Genomic DNA, 21156 nt, shown 5'->3' with positions numbered 1-21156 from the left:
TTGGCATGTACCCTATATGTTAGGAACTTTCAACCACACATGGAGCCTTGAAAATCTATGGACACTTTTGTGAGAAGTTTGGAATAGTGGCTTACATATACATAGAAAGAAAACTCTCTAAGCAAGGGAAATGTTTATCTCTTGTTCATTTTTTAAATTTAAATATGAAAATAACCTCATCCAAAATGTATCTTCTTTTTGGGGTTTGGATCACGAACATGCAAAAACTTTATTAGTAATGAGAGGATGGCATGTGTTGAAGAAATATGATTTCAGCTCCATAACCTTAATGCCATCAACACAAAGTTCATAAATCCATACAAGTCTTTGATTTGCATATCAGTATGTATGTAATAAGTTACAATCATGAGATAATAAATGTTGTAAAGATTTACACTTGATCTTGAAGAAATATGATTTCAGCTCCTGCTGATGCTCTTCTAAACCTGAGTAACTCGATCAAAAATCTTGTTCTTCCTTCAGTCATATAAACACTTGGAGTGATGCTCATAGTCTCAAGAACAGGTGAACTCCCAAGTAAAAGCTCTATGAATCCCATTTCATGTGGAACACCAGACATATCTGTCATCTTCACCATCTTAAGCCTTTCAAATCTGCACTCAAAAGGACATTCATTCTCCCAGAAATCCAAATTCCTAGCTTCTGTTGCAGATGATGAATTCGATGAACCCTAAATATTCAATCCCAAATTTGTTATTTTTCATCTTCAAGATTCTTTATAGTATCATGTAAATAAATAGAATTTGTATATGAAATCTATATAACTCACAGAAATTTGAAGTTCTTGAAGATTAGGAGCATTTAGAATCAATCGAAGAACCACCATTATTTCTTTCATATCCTCAAAGCTCACTTGATACAATTCAATAACCTTTAGCTGTTTGTATGTCATCTCTGTTTTCCCAAAGGTGTTGCCTATACTCATATACTAAATAGAATCATAGAAAACAAAAACACAATCAATCAATCAATCAATCAAATAATGCAAATTTGTAAGTGTTAAACTTGGATAAAAATCTAACCTTTGTAAAGTAAATATGTCCAATGAGTCTTTGAAGAGAAGGAACACCACCAAGAAACTTATCAAAATTACAACTTGAACTTTGACCAAAATGTTCAGCAATATCATCAGTCATGTACATAGCAACAGATATAGCAACCAATTTTGGAGTATTTTCAAGACATATATCTTTAAACTCGCCTTCCAAGATTAAAAACTTTAGATTTGGAGCCCGAATTGTGAGTTCTAAACTATCAAAATACGATAAAGTCAAACTTTCAAGAAGAGTGCAACCCGAGATAAAATTCTCAACAGCTTCAGGAGCAATAAGAACTTGTTGAAGATTAAGGTGTTTAAGATATGGGAACCCTTTAAAAGATAATGGAGGATCTAACTCACATCTAACAAGCTCCAATCGAATCAATTTTTTACATGAAAAAAGACATGAAGGTGCTCTAAACCACTCTCCTTCACCTAACTCAAGAAGCAATTCTTTGACATCTTTTCTTGATAAGAAAAGCAGCCATTGATCTACATCAGGGGAGCTTTGTAAATAAGCAGTAGTTAGAGAGAATCTATTGATAGGTCCATCATGAAGAAAAAGAAACCGCGTTATAAATTTTACAAGATTGGTTTCTGCAAGTGATCTATCGTGGGTCCCGGATACACATTTGTCATCAAACTCAAGGTGTGTAAGTGTAGCCCATTTGTATCTCCATTTAGAAGATAATATACTTGTTCTTACAGCTTCTCTCAATGGAAGTTTTGTTAGTATGATTTCGATAATACTTTGGGGGAGATCAGTTATATAGTCTTCAAATTCCATATGCATTTTGTTCCTTCTTCCCTACAAATCAAAGAAATTGTGTTTTATCAACAATTTAACTCGTTTATCCAAAAGAAAAACTAAGAAAAAAGGAAAGTTCGAGGTTGATTTGTTCATTGTTTTTGTTTCTCAATTGTAACGTCCTCAATGTATTGAGAAGATTCAGATGTTAAGACGTTAAAGAAAAGATTCAAACTTTTGCCTAATTGTAAGACACTAGGGTTTATACACAATGTATTGAGAAGAATCGCTTTGGGGTTTCTTGATTCCTGATTATAAATTCAATGGCAAATCGTCAAGCTCAAATAAATAGAAAGAATTTCAGTGGAATATTATGTTAAAAGAGTTATGAAAATTGATCAGGATATGACTTAACAATGTGCAAATGTTCATATGAATCAAAACTAACAAAAGAACACACATTCAAACTATTCAAGAAACCGCAAGTCCAATTAGGACAGGATCTACAAGATAAGGATCTACAAGATAAGATAGCAAATTATTTAAATTTTTTAGTCATCAAACATGGGGTGTAAGTGAATTAGGGATTTTTATATCCAATTTGCAAACTTTAAAAGAACCCAAAGAAGGAGAGACAATAATGATCAAACCCATTTGCAGAAAAGACAGATCCTTACAAATTAGGAATCTAAATCGATTTGAAAAAAGATAAAAATTAGAACAAATTAGGTGTGAAAGGAAAAAGATTCGTACCTAAGATTAAGACTGATGATCCTCGATTGTTCAGGTAAGAGAAGGAAGTGAAGGAGACGAAGGATGAAACTATGAAAGCATATTATATAATACAAAATATGCACCGCTTTCATTTTTTTTTTAAGACAACAATGACAGTGTTAGCTGAAAATTGTCATTTGGTCCAAAGTTTGGACTAGCATAAGAAGTCCAAATTTTTTATTTTGTTGCGAGTTTGATCCGATTTGTTTTTAACTTTTTTATAAAGACGATTTTGTCCTTGATTTTTGCTTTTTTAGTTTTTTTATTTATTTAAATATTTTTCTGATTAAAAGAAAATTAAAAAAGTCAAATCTCTCTCTCTCTCTTCGATTGTTCAAGAACAACAGATACAATAAAAAACACATTCCCCTTTCCCTTGGTCTTCCTCCCTGCAACTCAAACCCACCAACAATCTTTCTATTTTGGAAGAAATCAATTTATGAGCTACATCTTTTCCAGCCTAACACAAACTGAACTCGAATTTTGTTGTCGTATCTCCGTCCGATCTACTATTTGCCCACCGATCGGCTCCGCCCCTTTTCCTCTTACCAGCAGATCAACTCAGATCGACTTCCACCTCTACCCACAAACCTTGGATTGCAGAGTAGAAAGCTTCTTTCTCTGTTCAAAATGAGTCACGAAGATCAGTTTGAAGTTCAAATTGGAGATATCGATACTCAAATCTTCAAGAAGCTTCATCAGGTTACCATTATGCCCTCACCGTGAATATGTTGAACTATTGTTTGATTTATTTGAACCCTAACTCTACACCATTGTTTGATTTATGAACCCTATCTTTGTATGTGTATATGGATTTGTGTGTACTATTGTAGATACCTCCATCAGATTTAACCATATTGAATCTTCAAAACATGACAAAGAAGCAGCGTAGGAAGATTGTGATATATCTGTTCCTCTCATATCTCTCTCGTCTTGCAGAACCAACAGAGCTCTAATATCAGCAAATTCAAGCAACAAGCTCAATGATTCTTCTGCTTTAATGGCGAAAAAGTCCAAACACAACCACCAACAACACCAAATCTCCTCTGAATGATGAACCAATTATGAGATGAACCAATTATGAGATGATGCAACCCATTTAGATTCACCCCCAAAACCCATCAACGAATTGATAGATTTTGGGGAGACCCAGATGGACCCGACAAAGGAAGAAATTTGATTCCATGGTTTGTGGTTTCAGGTGAAGCTATTGGTGGTGTGGTGTGGGTGATGGAAGTGGTGAGTTGTTTTGCAGGTCTCGATGGTTTTGAGGAACGGATGAGCAGGAGTCGTATCTTTGGAGGTTCACCAAAAGAAGCTTGACATGAGATCTGGGTTTTGTTGGAAAAAGCTTGAAATGAGATATGGTGTTGTTCTGGTTCTAATGACAAATTCTTGTATCTAATTTGATGTTCTTGATGAATTTTTGGGGAAGAAACCATTAAAGAGCTTTTGTAAAGGAAAAGTAATGAAGAAGGAATGGGCATTAACGAGAGAGAGAGAGATTGCATTTTTATTTTTTTTTATTTCTGTTATAAAAAAATTACAAAAATAAAATAGAAAATACAAATTTTATTTTTAATTTTTTCCTTTAATAAAAAAACAATTAAATAATAAAAAAATTGCAAAAGAACAAAAAATAAGGGCAAAATCGTCATTAAGAAAAAGTTCATAGCAAATTGGACCAAACTCGCAACAAAATAAAAATTTTGGACATCTGGTGCTAGTCCAAACCTTTTTGGACCAAAGTGATAATTTTCAGCTAACCAAAGGGATCATTTGTGCAATTTTGTCTTTTTTTAAGTATGGGCCATTTCAAATGGCCCAATGGTATTAAAATGTCTCACAAGTGTTGATAATGAATTTTGATTTATACATATCTCTGAAATCCAACCAATGTATTATATCGGTTAAATTTAAAAAAAATTAAATATAAATGTCAAAATATTTGAAAACTTTGAATTTATAAAAAAATAAGAAAAATAATGAATTATTATAATAAAAATGTTTTTTATCTTTTAAATTAAATAAATAAACAAAAGAAATTAATGAGTTTTAATTTTGGAAATTTTGAAATTAAAAGGTAAGACGATTAATGAAATTGATATACATTTATTACTACATTTATTGCAATTATTACATTAAAATATTTTTAATAAAATAGAAAATTTCATAAAATGACATGTGGAAAAAAAATTAATTCAAAATAATCATAAAATGACATTTGACAAATTGAATGAGAGGGTGACAAGTGACAAAAAAATATTCATTTATTAGAGTAGATTTATACGACAAAATTACAAAAATGGTCCCCGTGGTTGGCAAAATTCTGCAGTTTCGGTCCAAAAAGTTTTAGTGGTGCACCAATGGTCCAAAATTAGATCTTTTTATTGGTTTTAGTCCTTATACACTTAAAAAGACGATTATGCCCTTATAATTTATATTTTTTATTTTTTTAATTACTAAAATACATAAATTAATTGCAAAAATGGTCCCTTCATCTCCAACTCCACCCTCTATCACCGTTGTTTTGAACCACCTTCGTCAGCTGACATTCTCGTCGGAGTTCACCTAGATCACCACCACCGCCTCTGCCATAGATCTCAAATTCCCCATCCATACTGCCCTCCCTCCTCCTGTTTTGCTGGAATCAAACCCTTCTCCCGATTAAAATCACCACAACTACCTGTCGCACCACCTGTAATCATCGTCGAAGCTCACAACCATTAAAACCACCATCAATCATCTAACCTGCTACACCAAAAAACGAGATCCTTATGTCACCGAATTACAACGACACTGGAAACAAAAACCTTCATTACATCCACAGCCTCCATCGCCATCTGTTAAGCCTCACACACCACCATAAACCTCCATCATTCCACTGAAAACACTCCTTCCACCATCAAGCATCACCTCAGCCAAAAACCACAACAGAGCAACACCTCATCTAGCCTCCTACAAACGACATCGGTGGGGTTATGGATCGATTTGATCGGATCAGAGTAGAACTGTGAGAGAGAGGGATGGGAAAAGTGGCGACGCAGTGGGTGGCTACAGGTGAAGAGTGGCAACAATGGAGATCCAAAAAATTTGGGTTTTAACAGGATTTGGCGGAGGTATTGTGCAGCGGCGATTAGATCGATTCTCTGGTTGTTGAGCCACGACCTCCTTCGGTCTCGTAGATGCTGATGGAAGACGGAGGTAGCATGGAGCTGGTTTTTTTTATTTTTTTTTATTTTCCATGGCAGATGGTGGTGTCTAACGGAAATGAAAAGAAAGAGAGAGATATTGATCGGAGATGGGGAAGAGAGAAAGATGGTAGGTGGGTTAGTAGGGGGGTTATATTTTTTAATTAAAATTAATTAGAAAAGAATTAATAAAGGGCATATTCGTCATTTCAAGTTGGCTATGGACCAAAATCACACAAAAATGCCTACCATAGGGACCAAAACCGTACAAGGTATCCGAAATTGGACCACCGATGCATCATCAAACTTTTTTGGACCAAAACCGTAGAATTTTGTCAACCACAGGGACCATTTTTGCAATTTTTTTATTTATACATATTTAGTTATTCTGTTTTTTTGTCTATATTTCCCATGTTAAACTGTTCAAAAAATATCCTTATGACATGCTATCGGAGGTTTATCCGGTTTCCGACGTATTTGACAGCTCCGACGAGATTCCTGTCATCTTATCCGGATTCCCTTTCTAAACGAGATCTCTCTCCCGTTTTATCACGAATACTTGTGTGAAGAATGTCCAATTGATGCATGATTTTTTGTTGACTCCGTGCAATTCCTAATATTTGTATAAGATCACGTAGTGAGAGTCTGTTAGGTTGGATGGAATGGAGTGGAATGACATACAAAATGGAATAAGACATGTTCCATGACTATCTGCATTAAGTCGTTCTTTTTGTATTAAGTCAAAGTTACACTGATAGTGAAAAGAAATTAATTACCTCTTCAATCAAAGGAGAATCTTTGGCTAACTGATTTGAATAAGACATGAAACGTTTATATAACTTATAAAGTTTTCGGAAGAATATTGTTTTTGGGGCATTAAAGAGAGTAGAAATGATTTTTATCAATTTGAAAGTATGAAAAATGAGATTATTTCAAAATTTTAGTGTTTATATACTTGGGCCCATGGGCCAAAAACGGCCGATTTCATAGCTCACTATAGTGAACTCATAGGTAATATAGGTAAAATTGCTAGTAACCTTAATCACATACAAATTTGATGGCTAAATTTGATAATCTTTTAATTTTTTTACTAAAAATGGCTAAATTATTATTGTTTTTTTTTTTTTTTAATTTTGTAAAGTCTTCTTGATTTAAACCATTTCAACTTTCTTACTTTAGCACTGCATGGAACTCTCAAATTCATATTACCCTTTTCATGTCTTCTCTCCAACAACTTTTACAAATTGAGGTTGGAGTTGCTTTCCAAATGCATCACTCCCCTGTGACCCTAAAGAAATAAATGGAGTCTGCAACATCATAAGTAGTTAGAGTACATATTAATGCCGATGTTGATCGATGTATACTTAATAATATAACCTCAACTTTTTATATACCTCAATACTATGCTTGTTTGATATCCAAATATTGCAACCATTTTACTCCAAGTCATATACAACATTTCTTAAAAGAATATCACTTGTGACCTTCATTAAATAGACATTTAATATTATATTTTATATTTCTTTGTTAAATAGAAATAAATTATTGTTGAAACATTTTTTATTCAAAAAAATATGTTTAATAATACTGTTTAATTTATTTGGTAAGGATAAAAAAACAGAATCAAATCTCTTACAAGCTAATAACTAAAATAGCTATAATTGTTTAAAATACATTTCTTTAAATACGTGAAAATAGTATTTTACATTAAAAAAACATATAACTTCATTTTTTTTGAAAGAATAATTAAAAAACAAAGCAAACGAACTCATCTTATAAAGTTTTCTTTGGGGGATTATCTTTTGACATAGATATTGTGGATTGGGTGCTCTACACGTGGTGTGTTTATGATTCATCAATTATTTCTTTCTTCTTCTTTATGCATTTAATCTTTAAAACATATAAAATGTTTACATATTGTTGGTATCATGGGATATTTACAAATTACCATATTATATTGTGAAATAAATAATATCGTATCTAATATTTCTGATACGATATTATTTAATTCCATAAGTTGAACACTTTAGTCGCTCAAATCTTTACATCTTGTTTTAACATTTGATGAGATATATATATATATATATATATATATATATATATATATATATATATATATATATATATATATATATATATATATATATATATATAACACCTACTACAACTACTACTTGAGCTGTGATTTGAGCTCCTCCACCTTTGTTTCAGTATCCTTCAATGCCTTCCCATATTTGCTTACCAACTGAAACAAAACATCAAAACATTTTTAGCAATAATGAAATTTTAGTTTTTAATTTAAAAAAAAAAAAAAAAAAAAAAAAAAAAAAAAACTACTGACCTCATCAACTTGATTTGATGTCATGATGAATGGTGGAGACATCATTATACTGTCACCAGCAACACGAACCAACATCCCATGTTTCTCACATTGTGCTCCAAAGTATGCACCGATTCCTATCATTCAAACAAATGGAATAAAGCAATGTAATGGAATCAACCATTCCATTCCTTTCCTCAATCCTGATTCCATCATACCAAAAAGTAGACAAGTTTTATGATTGGAATCTTACCCCATTCTGGTGGGAACAGTTCATTTGGTGACTTGTTATCTGTAAACTCTGTCCCAGAAATCAACCCTGTTCCACGAATCTACAAAAAAAACAGAATCAACTTTAACAAAAATGTAAAAAAAAAAAAAAAAAAAAAAATTCTATAAAATCCATGAACATTATTAATAGTTTAATACCTCTCCAACTATGGGACTTGAGGAAAAGGCTTTTATACCATCTTGAAACATTGGGGAGATGCTGTTTACTTGATCAAGAATATTTCGCTCTCTATAAAAAAAATTAATATAAAGGCTTCAAATTTAATAAGAAATCTTGATTAGGGAAAAAAAATAGGATTTTGATATGAAGAATGTAAGAACATACTTATAAATCTTGAGTGTTTCTAGTGCAACAGCACAGGCTACAGGGTGCCCAGAATACGTGAATCCATGAGAAAATGAACCTAAAATAAAAAAACAAAAAGTTATAAATAATTAAACATCACAAGTCTTTTTAAATTTATATACACATACCAAGTTTATTGCTTTGAGAATATATGACATCAGCAACCTTAGGGTTCACAAGAACAGCACCAATTGGCATATAAGCCGAGGAAAGAGCCTGAAAAAAAATATATATATATATATATATATATATATATATATATATATATATATATATATATATACTTTATAATTATCCTTTAACAATTTAATTTTTTTTTTTTAAAAAAAAACCGAATTTTTAATAGTCATACCTTAGCTATGGTGACAAGATCGGGTTTAATGTTGTACTTATCACAACCAAACATGGTTCCAAGCCTCCCAAATCCACATATTACCTTAAAAATAATAAACAAAAGTATATCATGTACTTTAAAAAAACTAATAGTTCAGAAAAAAAAAAAAAACAAATTATAACAACCAATTACCTCATCAGCAATAAATAAAATGTCATATTTTTTTACGACAGCTTGAATCTGCATCACACACAAAACTACTATTACTATTCATGGTTCAACAAAGATGCACAGGGGTAAAATAGTAAAATAGCATGAAAACTTTTATTAGTCAACTTGACCTTCTCAAAATATGTTTTAGGGGGAAGTATCACTCCACCTGCTCCCATCACTGGTTCCGCAATAAATGCAGCTATCTAAAAACAAAAAAAGAACAATTTTTTTTTTATCAAAATGTGATGCCAAAAGTTTTTTATTAAAATTTTGTTGATGTGTATCAGTGTATGTTATAGCTGTCATGTCATGTCATGTCAGATACAGTACAGCCTGTTTTGTACTGTCCTAAACAGAAGACCTTACCGTCTCTGGTCCTTCTTTTAGGATGAGGTTTTCCAAATTGGTAGCCAACCTTGTTGAAAATTCTTTTTCTGTCTCACCTAAAATAATTCACTATAATTAATTAATTAATTATCACATCATTTTGATAATTAAATGTTCATGGGTAACAAGAAAGAAAGAAAAAAAAAACCTGGAAGATGAAATCGCCAATAATGGGGGCAATCAGTGTGCAATACAAATGGAGTAGGGAGATCAAAATTTTGATGTAATGCTGGAAGCCTAAAAGAAAACAAGATTATACAAATAAGGGACACTTTGACTTTCATGGTCAAACAAGTAAGCTTTTTTTAACTTCAAGATTGATGGAATTTTGCTTTTTAGGAAAAAAAAATTGAAACCCAAGTTGAATTTTACAACATAATTACATAAGAAAAGAGTTGGTGATGAATTGTGTTGGTATTAATATCAATTTTGAAGTTTGAATTTTAGTTGAGTTGACCTCATTAGTCAAACTTATTTTTTTTTTGAAACATGACATACCCAGAAAGACTAGCTGATACAAGAGTGGATCCATGGTAGCTGTGAGAATATAGAGTACACATTAGAATTGTGCTATGCGGGAAAGAAAAGTTGTATAAAGATCTGTTAAGATGTGAATTTACGATTTTATCCTTGCAATAATTTTCTTCTTATTTGGCCTTCCAAGGGCATTGTTGTAATACCACACCAGCTTCACCTATAAATGATAATTGCTTCAAGTTTGATTTTTATGAGGGTAGCATGAATAATTGTGTATTGATTTGAGAAGGGTAAAATGGTCATTAGTTGCTGAACCTGAGTATCATTTGCATCTGATCCACTATTTGTGAAGAAAACTTTTGCCATTTTATTGGCTGTAAACATTCCCAAAAGTTCACTTGCAAGATCCTGTAACCATAAATATATAAAATTATAAATCACATAACAAAAGAATCTCATAAAAATAATTTAATTTTACCAAAGAGGGTTTTGTAGTACGATTCCAAAAAGAATGATAGAAAGGTAAAGTATTCAGTTGCTTGTTTGCAGCAGCAATAAGTCGAGCCTCATTTCCACCTATAAAACAATTCAAAATAACATATAAATAAATCAAGAAATGTAATAATAAAAAGAAAAATAAAAATCAAATACGAATATGAGAAATTGAGAATGACCTAAAGGATTGCACCATAAACCAGCAAGAGCATCAAGATACTTTTTCCCATTTATGTCATATACATAAGATCCCTACAAGCAATTGAAGAATATAAGGGAAAAAAAATCAAAATTTGATTTCAAGTTCACATATTTTGTCAAATTTTAAAGATAATAAACCGAATTAATAAAAGAATACCTCAGATTTCTCTATCACCAATGGGTTTGATTCAGTGGTTTGCCATCCAGCTGTGAAAGGTGCTAACATACTATGTCCCTTGTATCTAAGAATGAAATTTAACAATTTTAAAATAAATATTTATAAAGTTGATAAAAGTTGAGATTGAAGCAAACTGTTTACATGACATACCTATCATCATCAGCCATGGCAGCATTTGTAGTGTTCCATCTGACTGTGGAAAGAGTTTGCACATTTCTTACTGACGAACGAATCTGTATCATGAATCGCAAAACAAATATTTCCTGATTTAGTGAACTTTATTCTATAAATTAATAAGGCGTGATACGATTTTGTATAAATTAATGATTCATAGTGTTGTTGCCTTCATTTGATAATTAGTTTTGTATTGTTTGGCAAATCTGATTTCAAATTTCCAACTTCTTTGTGGGATAAAATATTCGGATTTGAGAAGCAAACAATGAGTGATTGTTTAGGGTAAATGTAAAAAATCTTTTTGATTATTGATCATCCGATTGATTCAATTTCTTAAACCCCTTAATTTGAACTTGTGGCGATAATTCCAGCAAAATTCACGTTAATTTGGTAATTGAAAAGGTGTCAAGTGTCATCTGGAAAACTAAGACGTTGACTATTCATCTTTTTAGTCGTAGAAACACAATTTAACTCAAGAATTAGTCAAAGTACACTAAAAAAGCCCTAATTTTCAAACCAAAAGCGGCAAGATAATGCGATGATATGATAAATTACGAAATAGGGAAATATTAAAAGAGAACGAAAGGATCAGAGGACTATGAAACAGAATATAGATGATGATAAGGCCAAGTGAATGATACAAGAAGATGCAAAGAAATGAAAATTTGTTTAACCTTGGAGGAGGTAGCAGCCATGGCTGATCGAAAGAGATGACGATTCTTCATTTACAGAGTGAGAGAGTGAGTCAGTGAGAAAGAGACCATCAAAGAACAAGAAGACCTTTGATTCCTATTTCAGGCCCCACCACAGGATCATGTATTATTTATTTATTTAACACAGTTATTTATATAAAATAAAAAAGAATAGTATTTATCACACAAATAGGACTAGATTCATTGTCATGTTTGTGCTTTGTTTGTATCTGTTTTTAATATTTGGGTTGGTAGCATTTTTTTCATTATTTTTCAGCTTCCATTATTATTGCTAATATTTGCTAATTACATTTGGCTTATTTTTTTATGTAAATTTGTTTTAACTTTTTATTCCCATTGTTTGTGTTTGTGGCTAGTTTTTTTTATAGTCATGTGTTTTCCCCCTTTTTACTTCGGTTTGTATTTTTGTGTTACACCAAAATAACCATTTTTTTACATCTATATTTAAATAATCGCAAATTTTGCAAATAATATTTTGTTATTGCAAAATGGAAAAGATGGTCCTAAAAAATTGATGTATTTTTTTGTTGTTTGTGACACCGCTATCAAAACCTTTTGGAAATTCTTATTATTTCTTTAAAGTGCAAATTTTCTTGCAATCAATTTGGGTAATGAAATGGATTCAAAGCAATAACTATTCTTTAAATTCTTGTGATTAGCTTAATAAGCTCCAAATTGGCTTTATTATTTCTAGCTTCATTTTGCAAAATAAGAATAATTCGGATTTTTTTTGTGAAGTGTTAATTTCATATTTTCAAGTTATATTTAGATTAGTTAACACTTTTGTCTCCATGTGATGTATATTTTCTTATTTGAACTACTAGTTTAGGTTACAAAAAAATATTTTTGTCTTTATTCTTTGTTTTTCATGGTTTTTACTTTTTTATCTTGTTTCAATATCAAATTTACATGTTGGGTTGGGTCCATATGGTCATTAATGAAATTGGAGTTTGATTTTCCCATATTATATTCCACAAAATAAGACATTTCACAAAACATTATTTAGGATTACTATAAATGTCATATTTCCATGTTTCACATTCTTCCATTTTCATAGATTCAATTATAGTTGGTCATGTAGTATATCTAATTGTTCAAACTACTAGTTTAATCTTAACTTTAAAGCCAAAATCACAATGAAGCTAAAATGGTAAACAGACATATCTTTCTTTGTCAAAACTCAAAAGGGCCCTAAGAGCTTTAACTCAAACCCCAATATCTCTAAAACCGCAGATCAATTCGACCCATGAATATCCGAAAAAATTCTTGTTAAAAACATCAAGATTTGTTATAAAAACTAGCAAAAAAAAAAAACAAATGAGTTAGAAGAAAGAATCAATTTCTTGATGAAACCCACTTCAACATGAAGATCCCAACACCACCACAAGCCATGGCTAATAGCAAAGAAACCATGATTGCATCAACCTCCAACCCTTTACTTTTCTTGGATTCTCTTTCTACACGAGATCTCTCTCCCATTTTATCACGAATACTTGTGTGAAGAATGTCCAATTGATGCATGATTTTTTGTTGACTCCGTGCAATTCCTGATATCTGTTTCACAAGATCAAGTAGTAAGAGTCTGTATTAAGTCGTTCTTTCTATATTAAGTCAAAGAAACGCTGACATATGTTACAAGATTTATCAAGTAAAAGATATATAAAGTGAAAAGAAATGAATTACCTCTTCAATCAAAGGAGAATCTTTGGCTAATTGATTTGAAGATGAAGAATGTCGCACCAAAGATCCAGATGAACCATTTGCAACACCAACAACAGATGTGAAGTAAGAAGTTGATACGGATCCAGATCCATTATTGCATGATTCGGGTTTTTGTTGACTATTATAATTTATCCCTCTAGTGAATTGGGAATTAAGTTCATCAATCCGAGATGTAAATTCATCCATTCGATCATTTAATGTTGAAATTTGTTCCGATAGTTGACTAATTGCCCCCTTTAGAAGATGACAAACAACAATAATCAAATACAGACAAAACAAGACAAGACAGAATAGAACAAAAGTCAAATACTGACAGGACAAGACAAAACATGTACGGAACAAAAGTCAAATACTGACATGACAAGACAAGACAGAACAGGCCGTACAACTTTCATTGGACCGAGACTATTGTTTTTACGAGTTTGGTCCAAGGGCAAAATGGTCATTTTTATAAAAAAAAAATTAACAGTTGGGTAGTTAGATTCAACAACCCATGGGGCATATCTGCAACAAAAGGAAACCACGAGGACCGATTTGTAACAAAAATGAAAGATGGACTAAACCTGACATTTTGAGTAAACTCAAGGGACCAAATATGTAATTTACAAGATTACCTCGCTTGCTAATGTGGCTGTTGACTCGGTGTTCCTATCATCAAACCTTTGACTATTGGCACCAAATCCAGTAATGGAGCTCAAATTTTTATCCCTTGCTGTTGAATACGAATGAGACATTCCACTACACAAATAAAAAATAATTACAAAAAAAAAAAGGCAACAAACTTTCATTTATTTGACTTTTTGACTTTTTAAAAAATTGTACCTTTTAAGATACTTGTTTCTCATTGTAGCAAGAGTAACTGAACCTTTAGGGCTCGAAAGCATTTCCTCATCTATGCTTAGCTTTGTTTTTATATCCTCGGGTAGTACCTAAACAAGGGTAAATTCGTAATTTAGCAAGGTCAAAGCAAAAATATGAAATTGTTTTTGATAGTTTTGATACCATGACTTCATTTAAAAGCTTTTCAAGCTTCATTTGTTCAAGATATGTACGTGGAATGTATGATCCTTCAAGTCCCAATTGCTCTGCAACATATCTTACACTTGCCCTATCTCTCCCTAACACCTTCATCAAATAAAATAATTGTTAGTTACTTTTAAAACATTGAATTATAATTTGTTAAAAACATGATCTTTTCGAAAAAAAAAACAAGATTAGTGTCATGAAAAGTTTAAATTAAGGAATGGAAAGTTAACAAAAGAAAGGAATGACATCCCTTCAAGAATAGTTGATTCCATTCCATCAAACGAAACAAAGAGATATTTTTTTCATTCCAATGGAATGAACGATTCCATTGGAATGAATGATTCCATTCCATTACCTGAACGTAATGGCGATTAACTTGTTCCAACCAATCGATTTTCACACACACCCTATCATCACGAAAAACATGGCTACTTCTCTTTAATATTGAAGCTATGGTGTACCCTAATGCCATTAAGCCACCAAGAAGCCGAACACTAACTTCAAAACTTATCCTTGGAGATATTATAAATGGAGGATCCGTAACCCATTCCTAGAATTTTTTTTTTTTTAAAAAAAAAAAGAATTATGTTAAATGAATTACAAGAAATACGAATAACTTTAAAGAAAGTGTAGATTTATAGCAAACCTCAAACATAAGATTATATTTTCCTTCACGATTTCGCATCCTTAAATATGATTGACAAGTTTCTGGATCTTCGCCAGGTGGCAAAAGAAAAATGTCATAAATTTGCTCCAAAGATTCTGTATATTCTTCTGACATGGCGGATTTCACTTGTTCCACACTCACATTTCTTGATGACTGAAATATCAAATATGTATTTCAATTTTCAGATAGTGAAATTACAAGTTTATTATTTATCACTTGATGAAAATGAAATACAAAAAATTAAAAACCTTTAAAATATAAGTGGGATTCTGGAATCCAGTGAAAGGATTAAACTTGTTGACAATCTTTATATGAGCTGTTTGAAGGTCAGGTTCTATAAACGCCTTGTACATCGGATAAACCTGTTCATCTTAATGTCAGGGGGCAAAATAGTCATTTTACTAAATGAAAAAGAAGAAACAAACCGTTTCAGATATCTGGTATATGATTTCTTCAGGTTCTTGTCCAGCTCTTTGTATGTCCCTCAAAACCCTTTTCACAAGATCAAAATGAACGCCACCTGTCACTGACACTCTAAGATCCAATAAAGGGCGTAATTTTTCACTCAAAGCATAAATGCCTTCAACTATCACAATTCGGGAACTTGGGACTTCAAGTGTCCTACAATCACCACATTATATATAGATCATAAAGTTTATGTTTTTATTTATTTATTTATAATGTATGTTTTTAAAAAGATACAAACCTGTAACCTGTGCGACAACTGGATTTGAAATCATAAATTGGAACTTCAATTGTCTTCCCTTCTTTAAGATCATGAATGTTTTTAAGCAAAGTGTCATAGTCTGTCAAACGAGGATCTGTTTGGGAGATTTTTCAAACCAAAAAATCTTGTTAACTAACAAGCTTTTTGAAGGATTTGGTGGCTCCCATATGTTTTCAACCAATTGTAAATAGACAAGAATGATTTGAAAATCTTACCATCAAAGTTACCATCAATTACACGAGTGGCATCATTGTAATTATCCATTGATATGACAGCAACACTCGGCATGAAGTTAAGGATTTTCTCAGAGAAAGCAGTCTTTCCAGCACCAGAAGGACCAGCTAACCCAACGAGTATTATCCCTTCGTTTGTTTGGACTAATAATTGACATGCTCGAATTACAACAAAAAACCCCTTTTCAAACGATAAAGTATCTTTAATTTGAACAATTTCAGATCGATCACAATCTTTTCTCTTAACTAAACGAACTTGATCTTTCAACAGACCTTGTTTTCTTGAAGTTGATTCACCCATTGAGTTATCAAGAGCCATTTAATCTGAAAGTAAGAGCAATGGTGCATTCAATTTCGTTATCAAAAACATAAAAGTTTTTCAAATTGTTGTCGCAAAAGTTGATCGAACAGTTTGAATTACTTGTAAAGCTAGCAGATTACGAACGACATTCTTATTTTCTAAAAATCATATACGAAAAAGAAAACACACAAAAAGCCATGAATGGGATCAACGTCACCGATCTTCACGTTTCCCGATAAAGATTTAATAACAACCACAATAGCTCCATGTGGTGACAAAACTAATCAATCAAACATGAAATAAAACATAAAGAAATTCGTAACCAAATATGTTGAATGAAAAAAAATGAATGTATTCTCAAAAGGGGAAGTTTCGAAAACTTGAATTGGATCTAAAAACAATCAGAACAAACCGACTTAATCGCCAAAACAACAAGCGAAGAACAGAGCAGTAGAAAAGTTACCAATGAGGGGTCTCTTTTAGTGTAGAACGATAATTGATCAAATGGGTAATCAATTCAGAGGTTTTAGAACAAGATTACACAGTGGGCGTGAGACTTGAGCAACAAAAGAATGCACAAAGTTGGTCAGCAATGAGGTATTCATACATATAGCTATATGTGTACGTAAATTGATTTTTTTTTTCTCAGAGTTCAAGTTTCTTCCTTTCGATGCATAAAAAGGTATGATTTTCCGAGATTTTCTTGGGAAGTGAGAATCTGCAGGATTTCTAGTTTGCAGGGGAGAGAGTATATAAACCCTTTGGGCGAAGAAAATATCAGGGTAAAATATTGCGATTTTGTGGCCATTTTTTGGTAAATAGATGTGGGCTATTGGGCCCCATATTATGGGTTTGGACTTTGGACCCCTTTCGGTTTTTGGAAGTTAGAAAACAACTTGGTCACACAAATCTTGTATTATCTTTTAAAAGACTTATGATAAGTTAATTTTGATAAATTAAAAATGTTTACTTTATTAAATACATACATATCCTACACAAATAATACAAGTGAAGCCAAGTTGTCAACTCATGTTATATTAAAAAAAATCTTCATTACATCCAATATAAAGTCATATCTTCATTACATCTAATATAAAATCATTGTTCATTTTTCATAATTTTCTCGATCTATTTGTCAAGACTTGGCATCACCACTATGGTTATATTCGTTCATACAAAAAAAGAGGTTAGGTTCATTTAGCTAGTAGAGTAAGTAAGAGTCAGATCCATAGTAGCTTTATGGTTAACAAAATAATTTCAGCTTGATTAAGACATTATACTTGAATAATTATTTAAATTAGTACAAGTAAGATTTGTTTCCAAAGTAAACAAAAAATTTTGACTGAAATAATGTGAGGTTTGTGAGAAAAAGTGTTTGTTCTAGTTTTGAGGTTGAATTTGAAGTTGTGTTGTATTCAATATTATGGATGTTATATATATTTTAAATTTGAGTTTGAAGTTGTATGTTATCCTATATTTCAGATGTCATGTATGTAGATATAAGAGGTGAGTTGCTACAATGCTAATAGCATCGACATTTGTGTTTGAAATTGATTCCAAAGACTTGAAATTAGAGCGTTTATATACCTAAAACATTGATTCCATTAAGTAGAGTAAATTCGTGATTTATTGGTCAAAATCTTCAGAAAAAAAAAAACAAAAAACAAAAACAAAAACAAAAACAAAAAAAAACAAAAGATATGAAGAATCTAGATAAGGTTATTATGTCGGAGAATTTTACCGTAGTTTTTTGCAAACAAAATTTTGGTTAATCAACATTATAAGGTTGGTAAAGTTGTAATGATGTTTAGCATTTTAATATTCCATGTCGAGTTTTATTGTCTTTATGTATAGTATTAGCATGGCCAATCATTTGATTTTAAAGACATGTGTAAAGAGTAAAAATGGACCCCTACATAAGGTTTGGGAACTAGCCAAATATGTGAAAATTTGATTTTTAAAATTTAGGTTTATAGTAATTTTTGTGGCTGTTTATCCGGTTTTAAAAGATAGAGTAAATTATATGAATGGTCCTTCAGTTTTACAGTTTTTTCTTGAAATAGTCTTTACGAAACTTTTTTTTCCTAAGATGGTCCCTAAGGAGCAAACATTGCACACAAATGGCCCTTATGACTAACACTGTTAACAAATTCTATTAAGTGATTGTGAATGACGAAAATACCCTTTGTTTTTTGCACACAAATGGTCCTCTCTCTCATTCTCTTTCTCTCTCTTTCTCTCTCTCTCTCTCTCTCTCTCTCTCTCTCTCTCACACACACACACACACAAACCCGTTTGAAGATCAGTTCATTGCCTAACCAAATTCCATTTCAGCAAAACCAATATTTGCATGTGTAAACTAAACATCACCATTTCTAGACAACTTCATCACCAATCTCTTCGCTCTCACTTTCAATAATTTCTCCAAAATGCTCACAAGATCTGATACATAAACAAGTGACGTATTCCCCAAATTGAAAATACTCAGTTGTGCAAGTCATTTCTTCTTCCCTCCACTTCTTGTAGTCAATAATAGAGGAAGAAATCAACACCCATTACATAAATCAGAAATCAGAAATCGAAATATATATATTGGAGTAGTGTTCTGAAACCTAAACCGTGAGGCAAAAAATGATGGAGCTGGGTGCAGGGGCGGTCCTACAGTGGGGGCAATTGCCCCCACAACAAAAAAAAAATCATTAAAAAGTAGGTTTTTCTAAAAAATATATATTTTTTAACCCTTCAAAATTATATATTTTTACTCATCAAAAAAATTTGTCCCCCTTAAAAAGTTATAAATTTTTTTTGCCCCCTCTTCGGAAAATTCTTGGTCCGCCCCTGGCTGGGTGTTGTCTTGTTGAATATTTGGACTTAACTTCATTACCACCCTTCTACATATCTCACTTTCATATCCATCAGACATGCTTTCATATCCATCTCCTCTAACCCCTGAAATCGGAGCTGGAAAATCGGACCTTGAAATCCCTCCTGATTTCAATCGAAACTAGATCAATCCAAACGCATATATAAACACACTAGTTTATAACCCGTGGGAACTACGGTTACAAAATTAAAATTGGTAATATAAATCAGAAAATTAAGTTGTTAAAATAAACATATATTATTTAAAAAATAAGGAATTATAAAAGAAAAATGTAAACATAATATGTGTAACCAAATTTGGTAAATATCCTTTAATCGGGGGATAGGTGCGGTGGGTAATATTGACATATTTTGATATATTTTGTTACCATATAAGAATTTATGAGTATTTATGGATATGAGTTGTAAAATGAAATTCAAATTGGAGAACCAAAACAATGACATGTGGCGTATTATTGATTTAATAGCTTGACACATGGCAGAATGAGATTAACCCTATTCATTTATTAGATAGGGAGATATCCCAAACACATTTGTTCTTTCCTACCAGCACCACCATTGATTCCAAACTGAAATTGTTGCTCCTAGTTCAGTTCATATAAAGATCAGAGAATCAATTTGACTTTCTGAAACCGATTTCAACGATTTTGATTAAAGAAAAAGTTTTCTTTCCTACCAGCACCACCATTGATTCCAACGATTTTGATTCAAGAAAACATTTTCTGAAACCGATTTCAAGAAAACATTTTGATTTAGAAAATCAATTTCATATATCGACTTCAAGCAAACATAGAAAATCGATTTCTGAAACCTATTTCAAGCTACATTTCGATTTAGAAAAATCGATTTTAAAAACCAATTTCAAATAAAACATTTTGATTTAGAAAACGATTTCAGTTCTTACACATAGACATACCGATAGTGATGGTTGGTGAACCCTTGAAGACAACATTGACGATGATTGATGAAGGAAAGGGCAACGATTTTCCACTACCAGTAGTATTGGTGGTCAATCGATGATTTAAAATGGAGATGTGAACAACGACGAAGACATGGAGGTCACTGCAACTAGTAATGGTGGAGACTAGCGATGCTAGAGTAACATTGCAAAAAAAATCGAGTGTCTTTTTTTCTTCATATTTGAATATATAATTGTGTTTGTGTACATGGATTTTTCCAATTTTCTTGTTCTTGTGTAACACCCGATTCAATATATTTTCAGTTTAGACCCTTGGGGTGTAAAAGTTTAGCAGAATTGGTTCCTAGGGGGCAGATTTGCCAACTTCAGGAAAATTAGACTACGTTGGGCGTACTAGTGCATTTAGGATCGCGGATTCAATCCGCATACGTTGGGCATACGTGGAGTACGCATGACGTACGAGAGGAATAATGAAACCCTAATTTTTAGGGTATTGCACCATATATAAGTCATATGATAGTCTAGAGCAAGTACGTTAAGCGTACGAACTGAGTACGCTCCGCGTACTCAGCAGTGGGCTTCAGAACTTTGGGCTTCTCGATAATGGGCCCATTTTTGGACCTTAGTAGTCTTGGGCCTTGTTGGACCATCATAATTCTATTTTTGGGTTTATGCTTTTTATTGGACTCCTTTGGTTGATGTAACACCCCAACTCTCATGTATAAATTTTACAGCTTTATTTCCACTTTAAAGGGTCTACTCGACGAGTCGGATGC

At 32.0% G+C, this 21156-nt stretch overlaps 3 protein-coding genes across 3 annotated transcripts; all 3 read right to left on the bottom strand.

The window, feature by feature from the left end:
• Nucleotides 1-254: 254 nt before the first annotated feature.
• LOC145134559 (F-box/FBD/LRR-repeat protein At1g13570-like) lies at nucleotides 255-2648 on the bottom strand. Its single transcript, XM_079069396.1, has 4 exons — nucleotides 2562-2648; nucleotides 1044-1868; nucleotides 791-949; nucleotides 255-691 (listed from the first exon to the last, which is right to left on the bottom strand). Exons 2-4 carry the CDS (start codon nucleotides 1851-1853, stop codon nucleotides 392-394), a joined length of 1269 nt encoding a protein of 422 aa, XP_078925522.1. The 5' UTR covers nucleotides 1854-1868; nucleotides 2562-2648; the 3' UTR covers nucleotides 255-391.
• Nucleotides 2649-7874: 5226 nt separating this feature from the next.
• Nucleotides 7875-12013, bottom strand: LOC145129350 (gamma aminobutyrate transaminase 3, chloroplastic-like). Its single transcript, XM_079064046.1, has 19 exons — nucleotides 11864-12013; nucleotides 11166-11248; nucleotides 10995-11079; nucleotides 10816-10888; nucleotides 10620-10717; nucleotides 10457-10549; nucleotides 10285-10358; nucleotides 10163-10201; nucleotides 9813-9901; nucleotides 9644-9720; nucleotides 9406-9480; nucleotides 9257-9304; nucleotides 9083-9166; nucleotides 8859-8946; nucleotides 8710-8788; nucleotides 8523-8613; nucleotides 8347-8425; nucleotides 8115-8230; nucleotides 7875-8018 (listed from the first exon to the last, which is right to left on the bottom strand). Exons 1-19 carry the CDS (start codon nucleotides 11912-11914, stop codon nucleotides 7944-7946), a joined length of 1497 nt encoding a protein of 498 aa, XP_078920172.1. The 5' UTR covers nucleotides 11915-12013; the 3' UTR covers nucleotides 7875-7943.
• A 1032-nt stretch (nucleotides 12014-13045) lies between these two features.
• LOC145129349 (inorganic pyrophosphatase TTM2-like) lies at nucleotides 13046-17348 on the bottom strand. Its single transcript, XM_079064045.1, has 12 exons — nucleotides 17042-17348; nucleotides 16260-16601; nucleotides 16024-16138; nucleotides 15743-15938; nucleotides 15566-15679; nucleotides 15297-15470; nucleotides 15006-15200; nucleotides 14627-14749; nucleotides 14447-14553; nucleotides 14239-14362; nucleotides 13586-13858; nucleotides 13046-13456 (listed from the first exon to the last, which is right to left on the bottom strand). Exons 2-12 carry the CDS (start codon nucleotides 16594-16596, stop codon nucleotides 13238-13240), a joined length of 1977 nt encoding a protein of 658 aa, XP_078920171.1. The 5' UTR covers nucleotides 16597-16601; nucleotides 17042-17348; the 3' UTR covers nucleotides 13046-13237.
• Between the last annotated feature and the right edge of the window lie 3808 nt (nucleotides 17349-21156).

This window comes from Lactuca virosa, chromosome 8, assembly GCF_052849685.1.
Source record: "Lactuca virosa cultivar CGN04683 chromosome 8, Lactuca_virosa_CGN04683_v6, whole genome shotgun sequence".
NCBI lineage: Eukaryota > Viridiplantae > Streptophyta > Magnoliopsida > Asterales > Asteraceae > Lactuca > Lactuca virosa.
The sequence above is the reverse complement of the archived record's forward strand: the minus strand, read 5'-3'. Positions and strand labels throughout refer to the sequence as shown.